This window comes from Numida meleagris, chromosome 1, assembly GCF_002078875.1.
Source record: "Numida meleagris isolate 19003 breed g44 Domestic line chromosome 1, NumMel1.0, whole genome shotgun sequence".
NCBI classification, from domain to species: Eukaryota; Metazoa; Chordata; class Aves; order Galliformes; family Numididae; genus Numida; species Numida meleagris.
Window position 1 is genome coordinate 135337176 of NC_034409.1, and position 16757 is coordinate 135353932.

At 40.6% G+C, this 16757-nt stretch overlaps 1 protein-coding gene across 4 annotated transcripts in view; it reads right to left on the reverse strand.

Annotated features, from left to right (window-relative positions):
- CUL4A (cullin 4A) overlaps positions 1-16293 on the reverse strand; it is a 34326-nt gene extending 18033 nt beyond the window's left edge. The window contains exons 1-9 of one of the 4 annotated variants that reach the window (XM_021414806.1): positions 16059-16293; positions 15618-15733; positions 12189-12292; positions 9935-10004; positions 8163-8236; positions 6850-7012; positions 4077-4166; positions 3144-3226; positions 1137-1204 (exon numbers count right to left, since the gene is read on the reverse strand). In XM_021414806.1, coding sequence (XP_021270481.1) covers positions 1137-1204; positions 3144-3226; positions 4077-4166; positions 6850-7012; positions 8163-8236; positions 9935-10004; positions 12189-12292; positions 15618-15733; positions 16059-16218 — 928 coding nt within the window. In that variant the 5' untranslated portion in view covers positions 16219-16293. The other 3 variants (XM_021414823.1, XM_021414813.1, XM_021414831.1) reach the window with 3 other exon arrangements.

The window sequence follows — 16757 nt, forward strand, 5'->3', positions numbered from 1 at the left end:
GTAACGTCAAAAACATACATGGACAGTAAATGTACATTATTAACCAAGAGAGAGTTCAGATTAAAACAAGAACATATTTTTTGACTAAATCAACTGCTGAACACATTTACCGTCAGAAGTGACTTTAAAATAATCCTACTATAATTAAAAAACAAGAAAAATGGACATGTATCAACAAAAATGCTAGTTATTCTTACAATTTATGAAAAGCTTAAAAATAACCAAGATGGAATAAACAAGTTTGTTTTTGTAAATGTATTGAAAATAGTGAAATAACCTATTCCCGGAGTAGTTCAGAGAAAACTGGGAGTACATGCCTGTCTTTAAAAGGGGACAAAGAAAGAAGTGAAAGGAGTACATCTATCAACGCAAAAGTATTAAACATTGATGTGATGGAGCCTGAAGATAACAGAGTACTAGGGACACCAGTACTGCAGCAGTAAAAGAACAAAGATTAAGCATAATTTGCTAGAAGATCTAAAGCCTGAAAGGTGGCTACTGCAAGAAAGATCAGACCAAACCAAGGAATTTAGGGAAAAAGACAAATATTAAAAGTTAAGATGAAAATAGAAATGCTGACTTAAAGACACTAATATCTGAAGGACTTCCTAAGAAGACTCTAGCTCAAATCTGGAATTGCCAGACAGGAGGTAAAATACAAACAAAAGCATAAGAAGTGGACTGCCTCTGACTGTTGTCAGTTCCAATAACTCACAATTCTTTAACCATCCAGTCACAAGGATATGTGACACGATCGTACTCCTGCTTTGTAACCATCACATAAAAGAAGCTACAACAATAATTGCAGCTTTCCCTTGGAAGTTTGCAAGTTTGAGCAAGTTTGAAATCAACAGCTCCAAAGCAATTCCTAAACCCATTGCTCTGAGTCAAAGAAAACTTAGGGGTTTAGCAATGTATACAAATACGGAATTACATTTTAGATATTTGTTTCCACTTACAGGATCTGATGGCACAATGGGCGTAACAGTTTCATTGAATTGGCTTTCTGTGTCTATGGAAGTTTTTTTTTCCACAGCTAATACATCCCATGAAATAAAAGCTATGGATCCTACAGTTATTGCAGACTATGAGAATCTGTTGGTTATCAAAGAATGCATTAATTTAAAAAAAAATACCTTTTTGCAAAATAGCTGTTAAGTGTTCTCCCAGTAGTTGTTTCTCCACACAAGCAATCAGTGGCTTCCTAAATAAGGCAAGAAAAGTATATTAGAAGTACTACAGTATAAGGGAATTACCTCCTGTCACAGTGCATTTGTAAGCAATTTACATTATCATACCAAAAATCAAAAATTTTCTACTTAAAACAGACACATTAAGAAAAAAAAAAGTCATGTGTCATAAGAAAGAAAACAATGAATCGTGGATTAAAAAAGAAATTCAGTTTTGAATACTAAAAAGCAAGCTATAACAAGTAGAAACTTAAATACCAAAAAACCTTTTTAAGCATCCTTTTAAAGTCCCTGCCTTTGCCAAAACACTACCTATGCATGCCATGCAAATCACTGAATACAATACACAGTTTTAGTCCTTTCACCTCAGAAGAAGGGATGCAAATTTGAAATGGTCCAAAAAAGAGAACAGGGATGATCAAATTACATAGCAGCAGCTGCAAGACAAATAGCTGTACACATTTGGGTTTGGACTCTCTGATCTGGGAAAGAGATGACCTAGCAGTAATATATATAGTAGTAGGCTGCTGGGCAGGAAAAAAAGTGAAAAGGAACAGACTGAGAAATTTCCCTTCCAGCATAAGAGCTGGGGACATCAGTGATGGTACTGGGAACGAGGCTTGAAACAACAGGAAGTGATCTACTATGCTGTGGCTGGAACACTGGGAGAGATCTCCTTGCCAAAAGATGCCATAGCTAGAAAAGCTTACATGAATCCAAGTGAGACAGCACAAGTATTTGAGAGAGATTCATTGGATAATACAAAACAGGCAAGCAGCATCAGGTTCAGAAAATATGCTGAGCCGAAAACAGGCAGGTACTAGGACAGTGTCAGGGCAGCGCATGTATTTACTCTATTCTTTTCCTTGAGTGCTCCTAAGCAAACACGATAGACTGATTAGGTAGGCAGGCCCTTGGTCTTCACACATAAAGCCATTTCTATGGCTACTTTAATTTTCCCTGCAACTTCCAAGTATTGCTATCTACAGCTGCTGACTATCCTCAAGAACAGGATTCAACATTACATAAAATATCATCCTTTTCCTCAGAAGACCTTCTGCCTACAGAGAAAGCAAGGATAACAGGGCTGCCTGAGGCAGAGCAGTACTTGCTAAGAAGCAGACAGACAGAATAAGTATCTTATTTACATATAGAAATAATCTATATGTTTTCACATGACATTTTGCATGAAGAAGCTAGATACCCTGCAAGAAGACTCAAGTTCAAATAAGTACGATACATGATATGCAAAGGCATGTGCTTATTATTTTCTTCATATATATACACATATAAGACAAAAAGAGATAAATTATTGATTTATCCCTTTAACACTCAATGAAATGCCAACACATCACCTAGGAGAAATAAAAAGGTGTGGGGACAAAGAATTCTAAGCTAATTCTACCTGTTTACATTCTTTATTTAACAACAACTACTACTGTATTATTTATGAATTATATATACATTTATAGCCCATCAGTGACTGTGCATTCTTACCTCAGTAAGATGCACACTCTTACTCAATACCTCAGTGACAAAAAGGACAAGCTACCTTGCACAATCCATTGTCAGCAGCTGTACCAAAGCCGATCTGCTGTAAACTAACATGGAATGTTTGTGTCCACGTTTTCTACTCTGTCATAATTTAAGATTTCTTTCCCCTAATGAATGTTTCCTTACGAACATTTAAAATCAGCTACTATTTTCATAATGCAAATTTCAGTTATATTTTGTTAACTTCAACTTATAATGGAAGTTTTCTAGACATACTTCTCCCCTTTTACTCAAAGAATACTTGAATTTTAAATAAATCAGTTTTGATAAAAAGTAACACGTAAAAAAAAATAAATACACCAAACAGTATCTACAGAGATCATCTCTGTGTTCTACAGCCATGGATAGTCACACTGTTTTATAAAGGATGCTTAACTTATGCTACGAATTTGTGCTTACTGTGTGCTGTGGTCTAAGTATGTAATCACTCTGTCTCCTTCTTCTTCCAAACGTTTACTAACATGGTGAAGATATTCTGGGACCTTCCAAGACAAGAGAAGGCCAAATTTAACAGTTAAGTACAATAGCATGAATGATTGTCTTGTTCATGATGAATATTTTAAAACTATAAATTTAAAGAGAGCATGGATTGGAAATTACTATTCCACAAGAATGTTATATGTTACACAATCTATGTTTTTACTAATCAGTATCATCTCACAATAATAGTATTATAACTGCACATAGCTATTTGCTACTGGTAGAGAGTCGGTGTTAAAATGGAATTAATGATTAATGTTTTAGACAACCAGGAAACATTGTTGATTTACATTTTCAGACAGAACCACATTTTCAGGCAGCCCACCCACAGAGCATAATTTCGTCTCAAAAGCACAGAAGACAAAGATATCTCACATCTACTTAACTAATAAGCAAAAGGAACAAAACAGCAAAAAAAAAATGCAACAAAATATTTATTTTTAAAAAGTAAACAGTTAATTTAGCTATTAATACTGAGTAGAATGGTGCCAGTGGATATTTCATAGCCTTTAAGCAAAAATAATATTCATGGCACACCTTTAAGTGGAGATAAATTTTTTGGTTGCATAACTTTAGCAACAGAAAATGTCACTTGAAAAACTGTCACTCCACCCCTAGTTTATGTTTCTATATGCAATATAGAAATATTAGATATCTACACATATATCCCACATTACAGCAAACCGGATTTAGTTCTTCTCTTTGATACAGTACTGCAGTCCCCAAAGCGTACACATCATTTCCCCAGTAAATTTCTTTCAGCATTCGCTCTATGGTGCTACCAGAAGTTCCCATGTAATCCCATAGCAGATGGACCTAAAATAAGAACAGCCAACTACAGCATGCACCTACCTCTCTTTCCTGCATTAATCTTTGGCCCTCCGCAGCATATAAGCAATTTGTCTCTTCCAGAAACTTCTGTTCAAATGATTCTTTGTAAACCTGCTCAAGAAATCAATTTCATTACTTATATTAATCTGCTAATAAAGGTAGTGTATTCTGGTTGTCAGGCATAGGCAGCAAGTAAAATCTCAGGAAGGCATAATCATAGAATCATAGAGTCACAAGGTTGGAAAGGACCTACAAGATCATCTAGTCCAGCCGTCCCCCTATTACCATTACTACCCACTGTCCTACTAAATCATATCTCGTAGCACCTCATCCAGATGCCTCTTGAACACTACCAGGGACGGTGACTCCACCACCACCCTGGGCAGGCCAGGGTGCCTGACCCTGTGCCTGACCACTCTTTGAGAGAAAAATTTTTTCCTTATATCCAATCTAAATCTCCCCTGGCACAACTTGTGGCCATTTCCTCAGGTGCCATTTGTTAATAAATGTTTAAAATTATATAAATGCAGAAGTTTGCTTTTTTCCCACCGGTTTTAGAAAGACTATGACCAGAGCTGACTTCCCAGCGCAGCAATAGCTTTTCAGTCATCAGTACTAACACTGTCTAAACTGACAGGCTTCTGTTTAATTCACACAAACACCAGCACCCAATACAACAGCACAGCAATAACATCTAATCCATGAGCTCAGGACCTCCACTGATATTTCTGCACTGGTTCCAACTGGTAAAATAAAACAGTTAATTCCCAACAGTAAAATGATTATATTCTCAGTAACGAGTCTTAGGAACAAAGCTGATAAGTACTTTCAAATATATGATTTTTTTCAGTGCATCAAACATGAAACACTTGACAGGTATTCAGAGTGTAACAGTATACTAATTAAACATTATAAGCAGATACTGATTGCTTCGGCCATCTCTTTAACCAGAACTGAACATAAGATTTTATTTCTTACCTTCCTTTCCTTCACTAACCTTCTGACCTATACTAACAGTATATGGAACTGTTTCTACATAAACCATGTATAAAGCTTTACAACAGAGAATTGCTATAGAATAAGATTTAAGTGAGCAGGAATCAGTTTTCAGCAGTTGGTCTTCAATTTTGTAATTGCCTAAAAATCAGGAACGAGTAAGAGCTTAACTGTTTTTGAATGAAATACAAGATTTGCTTTATTAATTCATCTTTCACCACAAGCTAATCTCTGGTGAAAGATGAGAGAAGCAGAGATCCTGGAGGCAGGATCATAAGCACATCTGTGCTCGATAATATAAAAGAACAAAACAGATTTCATAAGGCTCTCTAGTGAAGAAAGAAAACAGTACTTTTGAGAGAGTGAAGAAGACTGCAGGCTGAAATCCAGTTCTGTAAGAAGGATTCAATAAAGGAGATATAAATATCTTTAGTTAGCAGTGTACGTTGCTAAAAAAACAAACCACTGGTAATACCTACAAAAAACTGATGCAATTAAGAGAAGACTGGCAAATAACAGGAAAAAAAGTGGGAAAGAGCACACAAATCAGACCTATGTCCTCAGATCTGTTAATGATTTTTCAGATCATAAGAAGTTTCTCTTCTCTCTTAAACAGAATTATCAGTTATAAATCTTTTGGGTACACTAAAAGTTATGGATGAAAGTCAGGAAAGTTAACGTGAAAAGCAGAAAAGCTACATAAGCTGCCTGACCAAAAGGTACTTTTTAATAGCCTTTTATCATAGAATCATAAGGGTTGGAAAAGACCACCACAATCACCTAGTCCAACCATCAATCCATCCCCACCACGCCCACTAACCACGTCCCTCAGTGTCGCATATCTACATTACTTGAACACCTCCAGGGACAGTGACTCCACTTCCTCCCTAGGCAGCCTGTGCCAGTGCCTCAACTGCCTTGTGAGAAAAATTTTTCCTAATATCCAACCTGAACCTCCTCTGGCATCACAGTAGCCATTACCTCTTGTCCTATCACTGTCACCTGAGAGAAGAGGCCAACCCCCCCCTTTGCCACAACCTCCTTTCAGGGAGTTGTAGAGAACAATAAGGTCATGCCTGAGCATCCTCTTCTCCAGACTGAACATTCCCAGAGTTTTTTTGAACTCTTTGTGCACTTTGTTAAACCTATACCAAGTCATGTAATAACATACATTAGTTGGGAACAGAGCAGCAAAACAGGTTCTAAGAATGAAAGACTGCTCCTAAACTTTATTGCACATCACAGGACAACGCTGTGTCGCTGAACAGAGGACAACATACAGACAAGTCAAAATCACGTTTTTTTTTCCTATTGTTTGATTGCTGAATATCTATTCTAATGGAAAATTTCACTCACCTACAGACTGACCATACCCATTTTAAAATGTCTGCCTTACCTTCGCATCTTGTTCTATCTTTGACCTCTCTGCTAAGAAGTTGCTGAAGTGGTGATTTTTTTTGTGGTAAGAACCAGGATCTGGCCTCCAAAAAAATCTTTTTACAGTAACAGAGGCAGCTGTTTTTGCTTGCTATGGTTAACCTTCACTAGGATTAGAAAACAAGCAATTAACACAGACATGCCTCAGCTAAGAAAAACAAGCAAAGTCTAATTTAAAAACAGAAAATGAAAGACCGTGGACTGAGAAAGTGATTCCCTCTCCTTTACCCAATCTGTTAGCCAGATTTTGAAGCATGCATTTACAAGAAGAATAAAATTATTTCTGTACAGCACATACATCAGACAAGTCCAAAGTTGATTTCTAAAACTAGTGGTAATGACTGAGTTTTGCTGTACTCACCTGTAGATCAGACAGCATACTCAACAAACTACGCAGCAAACTTCTGTCCACTGCTTCACCACTTCGTTCTCGTTCAATCAGCAGAAGGATTCCATCAATTGTCTTGTTTTGAACTTGCTTATCACTAATGACATGATTTCTAAATAATTCTAGCCCCATGTCCCTGTGTGAATAATGAAAATTAATAAATCACTGTTGATTCTTTTTAAAAATTTGAATGTTTGACAAAATATGTATGTATAAATATATGTATAATATATATTACACACAGAGAGAATTTATTAATCATGTATATATGTTCTATAAGAACTATCACAAAAATACCAGGTGAGGTGCTGCCAGATACATAAACTTCAGGTCAGAACTGTGACTGGCCTGCATCTATTGTACATAATAGACTATAACACTGCCTGTTTATTGAAAAAGAATTACTACTGTAATTTTTAATCCGAATATATATCTGAATTAAATATAAATGAGTAAATGGGATTTCTTAGTATGAGAAAAAAAAAGTATGAACAAACCACTCTGATGGCTTTCAGTAAAAGACAGTCTAACACGAAGAGGTGAAGGAAGACTAATGCAAAGTGCAGAAAGGAAGACTTCATGTGGGACCTCACCAGTGTGAAGTGGGAGAAGGCCACCAGCTTCCTCCCCAACCTGAGGGTTCTGCACAGAAATAACACAGGCATGGAAGAGGCACACTGCTACTTCAGTATTTTATCCACATCTTTTCTTGCTTTAGACAGAATACTGACACCAGACAATTTTGACAAAGCATGGGTTTGTTTGCCTCGGTGATGATACAAAACGTCCCTTGGGTAGGATGCTGAGAAACAGACATGGCCACAAGGTGCTCAAACTGCAGCAGCAAGCAGGAGTTAACCTCAGAGCTCTGAGCCATGGATCTCAACTCCCAAAAGGCCAGGGCAGGAAACGTTATTTGTACCTTGTGAGTGTACCTAACATTAAAAAAAAAAAAACAACAAAAAAAACCAACAACAGAGCCAATAGCCAAGCTCTGAACTTTGCCAAACCAGGAGCACCTGAAGAACCACTAGATTAAAAGTGAGGGCCCAGAGGCAGTAGCCTCACCCAAACTTGCCAGCCGATCCACACTGACTTTCTTTTACCCTCATATTACCTCCTGGGGAAGGTGGATACGATAGAGACGTATGTTTCCATAAATTAACACAAAAGTTTAATCAACCTACTACACGGCTCAAATATAATGTGAAGAAAAAATAATTTTCAAACTTCACAAATAAAATATAAATTGCATGGATTAGAGAAGCACTTATGTAGATACCTACCATATAGAAGGAAGCATTGAATTCTGAAGTACATACGTACGATCCAAAAACAAGAAAATGCTTCTGATCATGATCTGAAAAATATATCAAGAAAACATTTTTCTCTTCGCCAGCATGTAGCATTTTAAATCATAAGGCAAATTCTGAAAAATTACTTCACAGACATTTCATTGCTAGTACACCTATTTTCAATTCTTGTGGTGACTTGCTTCTCTACTGGTATGTAATTTATTGTTATTAATGCTATGACTAATCAGTATAACCACATACATTCATGATAATTTTCAAATTTATAAGCACTTCACTGAGTGGTTTTATTAGCCTTTGTGCTGTTTAAGTTTTAGTGCTACTGAGATACATATTTACTTAAGCAGAATCACCAACACTCTCACAAAACACCCCAAAATAGCATGCTGTCACAATTTTCACTTAAAAAAAGTTTTATGCAGATAGTAATAAACCCTGCAATGATGTCTACACAGTGAAAGACAGTTGTCAAAATTTATGAGAAAAATAGAGATATATTAATTATAACAAGAGAAAGCATGTATAAACTTGTAGTCTTTTTTAAATTGAGAGAAAAGGAGAGGGCTTTATCTTATTACTCATTCACGAAGCTCCATTTTTACTTTTGTTCACACAAAAGGCTGCCCAGCTTTTAATTTAGTATTAGAGTACATCAGGATGTCCATACATAACTCACTGCCAGGCCAGCTACTGAATTTTCTATCCTCAGATGCCCACCCAATCCTCCTCTAAAGGATTCCATTGCTTCTGAAGCAATTCTCAAGCTGACACAATTTCTGGCCAACCATACTAAACTGAAACAGCAACAAGATTGTTTTTGCTTTGTTTTCTTAAACACCACAGGTGCTATCTCAGCACCTGGGCAAGAAAGCCACTTCCTACTGATTGTTGTTCTGAGGAGTAAACATAAATAAATAAATAAAACCAATAAAAGGAACACTCAAAAGTAATTAAAATGAACAGAAAAAAGTTCACAGAAAAAAAAACATTTTTATAAAAATACAGGTCCAGCTTAATTAAACTTTCAAGGCAAAAAACCTTCAACCTTAATTTTATTCTGAACAAATTCAACAGTCGGATATTGTCCACAACACTCTCCATTTTCATTTCAGATACAACACACGTACACATTCCTGCCCATCACTCACGTGGTAGGGAAAAGGATGTAATTTGGGTGCCCCACTATTTTGGCCATGTGTACCCAGAGCTCAGTGACAATGCAATGAAAACTTATAATTCTAAGATAGTGGTCTTAAAAGGTCAATTCTTATGAATTGTTTTTGAGAGGGGACTTTCTCCCGGTAACAATCCATCACAGAGGTAGGTGACAAAAAGGGGAGAAATAGATAAATTCAGTTATTAATCTTCTCGTTTCTCAGCCTAATAAGTCAGAATATTCATCTCTGTTTTGCAAAAATAAATAAATAAAAGTCACAAATTAACCTAGCGGTTGGAGCTATTTACAAGGAAACATTGAAGAAATTGGTGAACAATTTCATTGGTGTCAATGTGGTTTCTGAGTGATATTCCAGCTGGTTACCACTATGAAATCAATGAAGAGCAAACCAATAACACAGCAGAATGTAGCTTTTGACAACAGAACTGCTCCCATCTAGCAAAGGGGAAAGTGAAAAGCTCTACTGAAACTTGGAGAAGATGCAACAAAGACCCAAGTTAAAAACATGACAAATTCCCTTTTGCCAGACATCTCAAGGATACATATTCTGAACAAAAAATCAACTTACCATTTGTCTGCAATGATCTTGCCAGCATTTATTTATCTTCTTTAAAAATAAAAGACTATCCAGAGAATCTGTACAGCACCTATTAAGGAAAACTAGCTTGCCAGTAACTTTTGAGGTCAGATTCCAGAGATGATCTTTGCCAGCCATTAAGCAAATCTCCTTCGTGGATATTCCGATGTTACTGGGACTGCCTAGGGATGAACGGTTAATTGCAAAGCTTCTGCCCAGCACAGGAGCTGGCAGCTCTCCAAAAAACCTCCCTATGTTTTCAAGGAACAGCACTCGCAGCCCTTCAGTAATACCATCTAGTGACTGTACTGTATAGCTCTGATATAGATTTAAGTAAGAAATCCCATCAGTGTCAAAACCAACCTCATCACCCACAGAGGTGAGCTGGATAGAAAGGTTTACTTTGTTTAATGAGTTCGCACTGCATGCCACAGGAGTGACCCTAATCTCTTGAAAGCAGTTACAGTTTCAAATAATCCTCAATAAATCCAAATAGCACTTTATTCATATACATCTCTAGGTCTCCTTAAGTAAACTAAGAAGTTTTACTCGCTATACAACGGATCCAATCATTACTTGTGCTGTCAGAATTCTAGCGTGTCATGTGAGTAAACCTAAAGGTGGCATTGCCTTCTTTTCTTACACAATGCCATCTCCAAATCCCTCTGGTCAGATCTGATTAATCTAATCTCATGTCCTTGGGATATAAAGCAGTATACCTGTAGAACGGAGAGTTCTCAACTCTCCAAACATTGGTTCTATTGGGTTTCTGGAGAGAAAGCAAAGTTTTACAGCTTAAGTTTTATAACATCTCCTCAGCCAGAAAAGTCAGGGATGCAAAATTGGCCAGCTGTATACTGCTTTAAAGTAGACCAAAAGATTTTGTTCTCAGTTACATTTAAGAGGCTACTGTACTGACTAATAGACTTTTTAGTTGGATGTGATTTAAAAATGGATCAAATCAAATTTAATAAAAAATATGCTACGTAATTAAGAGGTGAATTCATGGCGCCAATTCAATATCAATGTTACTTGTATGCCATGTAGAAGCAAGGCTCTTCTACTGGCACTCAGAAAAACTCAAACAAAAAACACCATGCTGGGGCTTAGTCATATAACAGGGAAAAAAAAAGGGAACAGAGAAAGCAATTTATCTTCTTTACGAGTGTAGGCACCTACCTGGGGAATGCGGTGAAGTGAGAAACTGAGAGTCACAATTCTAAGCACACTAAAGGCATTCACTTAGAAAGAGGGCTTTTTCTGGGCCCCATTCCGTTGTTTCTTCCTATTTCAACCAATCATTTTCTGTAACAGAATATACACTGGAGACCAGAGAAGCAGGGTTAGCATTCAAATCACTACAGCATCTGTTCACCCCAGCATTCTCCAGCATCTGTTTGCCAAGGCACTCTCCGGGAACAACCTGCTGGGCATAGGCTCTACTTACCCTACTTCCCTATCAAGTGCAAACGAGTAGGCTATTATGCACAAGACACATAAAGAATACTCTCAGCATGCAAAGCACACCAGGCTTCAGAAAACAAGGCTGGCTGCACTCAAGCTTCCAGAGGAAATCTGCAGGCACTTTTGTCATCTGTTCAGAGGGGAAAAAAGAGAACCCCAGTAATAGATCTTGAGAAAACAATGGGGAAATTTACCATAAAATGTAAGTGTTCTGAAGGTCACAAGGCAGCCAAGTGATCTTCTGAACTCCCAGAATTCTGTCTCCCAAGGTACATGTGAAGTATCTGAAGGGCTTGGTGAATGCCTCCATTACACATCACTGCTGACCAGTACTTACAACTGGCCATACAGATAGGCTTGAGAATTATCTTACAGAAGACTCCCAGCACTGTTGTAAAAAAATAGTTTTTCTTCAGCTATTGCTACTGTAAGCATCTCTATCATCCGCTCACCACAAAAATCCACACCTGCTGTTAGATCTCCACGGATTTTGGACTCATAGTGCTACTGAAGTTTTCTAGGTTAGGCTTAGCATTTGCACTCCTAGCAAAACAAATGCTTGTCTAAATGGTTCATTACCACCATGCCTCTAAATACTAAAATTATTCCCTCAGTTGACTCAAGTTGCTCATGGTCAATTTGAAAAACTGTAAGTGGTAAACACAGAACCTCTTAGCACACTTGCAAGCACCACCATCATTTAAAACAACAACAACAACAAAATTTAAAAATAACGGTTTAAGCCCAAATCTAACAGTTTCTTTACACAGGAAAAGGATATTCCCTGAATTGAAGGATTTGTGCTTTCACATGATCTTCACAGACTTGCCGCAGCTGTTTGTACAGTGTAGCAGAGACTTTGTAGGAACAGAGATTTTCAACAGCCTAAAACCAAAGAAGTTAACAGATGAGATTTAAAAAAATTAAGTGAACTCTGATTTTTGTCCCTGTGTAATCAACATTTTTTCCTCACAAGAAACAGGGTGGGAATGCCAAAGAGAAAACGTAACCTCATTCGATACCACTGCCTATATTTAGATTTTGTTCCAGGCGCGCTTTATTTTAACTTGTGTCCTGTATTTCAATAAACTATTTTATTAATAGACCACAGCACCTAAAATGAATCACAATGAAGACAGCCAAACATTCTGTGAGGACTGCGAAGTTTACAGTAGTATTTTTGGCCATTCAGTGCCTCACAGAAAATCATCCAAAACAGTTGGATGTGATGAGAAAGTCAGCTCATCTCCTCCATTAATCTCACATCGGCTTCCTTTCTTCTGTGAGATGATCCTGCATCACACTTAGAGCACTGCTTCACTCAGGCAACTACAAGTGACCCAAGAATGTTTCCCTTTACTCCAGAGGATTGACAGTGACATATTTTGCTGATTGATTAGTTTTCTGACAGCATCCGTGAACTCAGACAAAGTCTCAGTGTTTTCCCAGTGCTTGGTCTTTACTTGTTTTTCCTCAAAGTTTAGCTTCATCGGTGCATTTTCTTTGCGATGTGACAAGTTATGTGGCCTAATGCCAGCACACAACTTCTTGTCTCGGCACCAGCACATGTTCTCCACTCTGTTTTACTTTAAGATCACACAAACAATTGTGTTAGCATATGATCAGGTCAAGAGAAAGGTGAAGGGGAAAGCGGCTCTTTGGGCAGCAGCACTGGCTTGAAGTGTGCTTCAAACCACAGCCTTATCACCGTGGCATTGCCTTCAGCAAGCTCTTTCTGCTTTCTTTTTTGACTAATGCAGAGAGGAAAACGAGTAATTTCCTTCTTCTGCATGTTTTGCTTCGTTCAGATTTTTACTGCCTCTGAAGAAATCTGATTTGATCTTTATTTACCTTGCACACAATCAGTCTGGGTAAAAAGCTGCAATAATAATTATCACATGTATAATGACTTGAGAAAGACAGCACTGAAGGCTCTTCACGTACACAAGCTACGTACAAGTTTCAAATATCCATTTTAATGGCTTGTTTTGATCAGAGTCCTCTGTTCCAGTGTTCTAGCAAGCTGGTTATTGCTGCTTGTACTATTTCCTCTATCGGTTCTAATATCCTGAGGAGCTTATCTTCCAAAACATACAAAATGAAAACAAATAGGCATTATGTGATTACTTTTTTGTTTATGCTGTTTTTTAATTCCAGTCTTAGAACAGGTTGAGTGAGGTAACCTCTGTGACAAACAGTAATCACACAACTGTTGTCAGATACTTGGTTACGCTTTCTAAGACACAGTGTTTCCTATCCACCTACACAAAAGTCTGGTCAGAATTCAAACCATTTATTTTTTTTTCCTTCACTGCAACAATGTTCTACTCCGTGTCCTCAAGAAGGGCAGCTGCTGCCCTATTTCAATCTATTTAGGATCTTGTTGCAAAGGGAATTTTCTTTTTCCATTATTTTTATCACTCATTCCTCACCCGGCAGTTCTTTGCACTGCCCCACTTTCTGTATCCCATCAAATATCAGCCACTTCCACCCAGATCCAGGCAATCTACCACCAATCCCAGACATCACTTCTATTTTAGTAGCAAAAATTGGCTGCCGCCCTCCAGCAATGGCTCACTGCCTCTGCCAAGCACCTTCGTGCTTTAACCCATGCTGCCACTGCAGCTTGGGAAAGACTATGCTTTGGGCTTCCCAGCAGGCCTTGCGATCGTTCCTTGTTTTTAACTCTGCCACCATGCCAAATTAAATAAATCATTCAAGAAGTTCAAAAGCAGGCTGGGGTACCACTGCCTGCCGCACTGAGCCCCCGCAGGCTCTCTCCTCTTCTCACAGTGCCAGATAGGGATGCACAAAAAGGAGCCCTGCCAGCAAGAAGTGGAGATGCAGACATTTTTCCCATGGATGGTTGTGTGCTCACCAACCGAGAGTTACAACGACCTGCACGGTCAGGTTTCCAAAAGATGCTGAACTTCCTCTTATTCCTTTGGCAGAAGGAATAAGCACGTATGCATGGGCATGCTCACAGCCACCACCCACTGCACAGGAATCTTGCTGATTTGAACCAATGACTTACAGACTACTGGGCTGACCTTATAATGTGCACAGTTTCAAAAACAAGCAGGCAAACAGAAGAAGCAAAAAGTACAATTTTCCCTTCACAGCTTATCTGAGATCTCTCTCCTCCTCTTCTGCCAAAGCTCAAGTCTGTGCCCTGGCGATTTCATACCCATATTACTGTAATCTCATTTCTGAGCCTCTGAAAACAAGTTAGGTAACATTCAAAGCATCCGTGTTTTTTTAGCTGGGCATGAAAATGCAGGATTTCTCAAACGCTCAATTTAAAACCATCAAACGTATTATGTAATTCAGATTCTTCAAACCTGTAAGCATTAACAGACGTATATATCCGTCCAGTTGGAAGGCAGTAAGTTATATTAGGTCAATACGCCTTCACACAACAAGCCATTTTGGTGCCACACATTACAGACTCTAACTAATAACATAGAGAAGTCAGGTCAGCACTCAGACTCATCCTGATTGTTCCCTGCACAGACCCAATACAGACTGCTGTCTTTCTCCTCCCTCACGGTCGCTATCTTACAGATGCCAACAAAACTACCACTGTTGAATATTTAGAAAATTTGGAGTGAGAGCATTAACGCCTTCAGTGCTGATACGGCAACGAGATCCGCATCTGCAGAGAAACACCTGCACCCACCAAATGCTCACAGTTAACTTCAACTGAGTGGCACAAGTTACTGCATCAGTAACGTTTTATAACAACATGCACACTGAGATTCTTTCTTTCATTCTCCAAAGAGTATTGGTACTGTAGTCTGATTATTGAAAGAAATACTTTTAACGTTGACCACTCACAAATACCAAAGCACATACCAAAAAAGCCATTATAAGACACAGATATGCAAAGCCCAGAGAGCAAGACCCCATTTTCAGGATCTGGAGCAGGCAGAGCATCAGGGCGAAAGGACGCTCAGGTGCAGCTCTCAGCACCTCCTGACACAAATTGCTTTTTCATGGGCCCAGATCTCAGGAGCTCTCCAAGGACCTGTGAGCGGCTGAGCCATAACAGCGTGAACTGACAGGAAACAGTGCACCGAGAGAGTGTTCTGGAGGTGTAACCGGCCTCCAACAAATCAAAATACATTCTGCTCGCTCCGTAGCCCTGCAAGTCTCAAAGCACTCCGTTTTCCTTGTTACACCAAAAAACCCACAGCCCTGCAGGTCTTACCTGGTAGAGCTCCTCCAGGTTGTATTTAATAGAAGTGCTGCTCTGAATGGCTGCCACCGCCTCGTGAAGTTTGTGCCAGGTGTCCTGCGTGTAGTTATCGGGCAGCTTGGGCCTTTCTGCGGGGGAACACGCAGGTGGCTGAGGGCGGCCCGAGGGGCACGGCTCCCCGCAGCCATCTTCCTGCGCTCTGCCCAGGGGCGCTCGCCGGCACAGCCACGGGGCAGGTCGCGACCCCACGCGAGACGGCAGTGCCCGAGCGCGGCCAGGCCCGGGGCCTCCTCCTTCCTGCAGCGGGGCCACCCCAACCCCGCTGCCCCGGGAGGCGGTTACGGGCGCGGCGGCAGCCTCCCCGCGCCGCGGTAAGGCGGAGCGGCCCCCGCGATAAACAAAGGTGGGAAGAGGCCGGGCCCGGCACCTGCCGCCGCTCGGCCCCGCACCCACCTCTGAAGTTCTTGATGACGAGTTTCTTGGAGGCGGCGGCCGCGCCGCCCCCGCCGCCACCCCCGCGCGTGGCGGCGGCCAGCGAGGCGGACTTGGTGAGCCCGTTGGTGTGCCCCACCAGGGCCGACAAGTGCGGCTTCTTCTGGGCTTCGTCCGCCATCTCTGCCCCGGGCGCCGTGTCCGGCCGGGGCAAGGCGCTGCGCTGGGCTGGGCTGGGCTGCCCGATCCCCGCCTCCGCTCTCCTCCTCCTTCTCCACCGCCGCCCGCCCTTCTTCCCTCCCCGCCCCCCCACTCCGGCCCTGCCCGCGGGCGGCCACCCAGCCCTCCCCGAGGTCTTCCCACGGACTCCCGGGCGGCCCCGCTCACAAGATGGCTCCCTGGGCGGACAGCTAGGGAGCAGAGAAGCTCCAGCAGACCCTCGGTGCGAGCCTCTTACAAACAACGCGCGGGGAACTTATTTATTCAGCGTTTTGGACAACAGAGGGCAAGGAGCGCGGCTGTCACCTCCTCACAACGCGGGCACTGCGGCCGCGGGAACGCGACAGCCAAATCCGAGGCGCACAGCTAACACCGAGCCCCGCTACGACCGGCACACAACTCCCACCACCCCGCCCACTGACGTGCCACACGCCCCGGCGCACGTGGTTCACGCCTGACGCGCAGCCTGGCCCCGCCCACCGCTATTTACCATTGGCTACC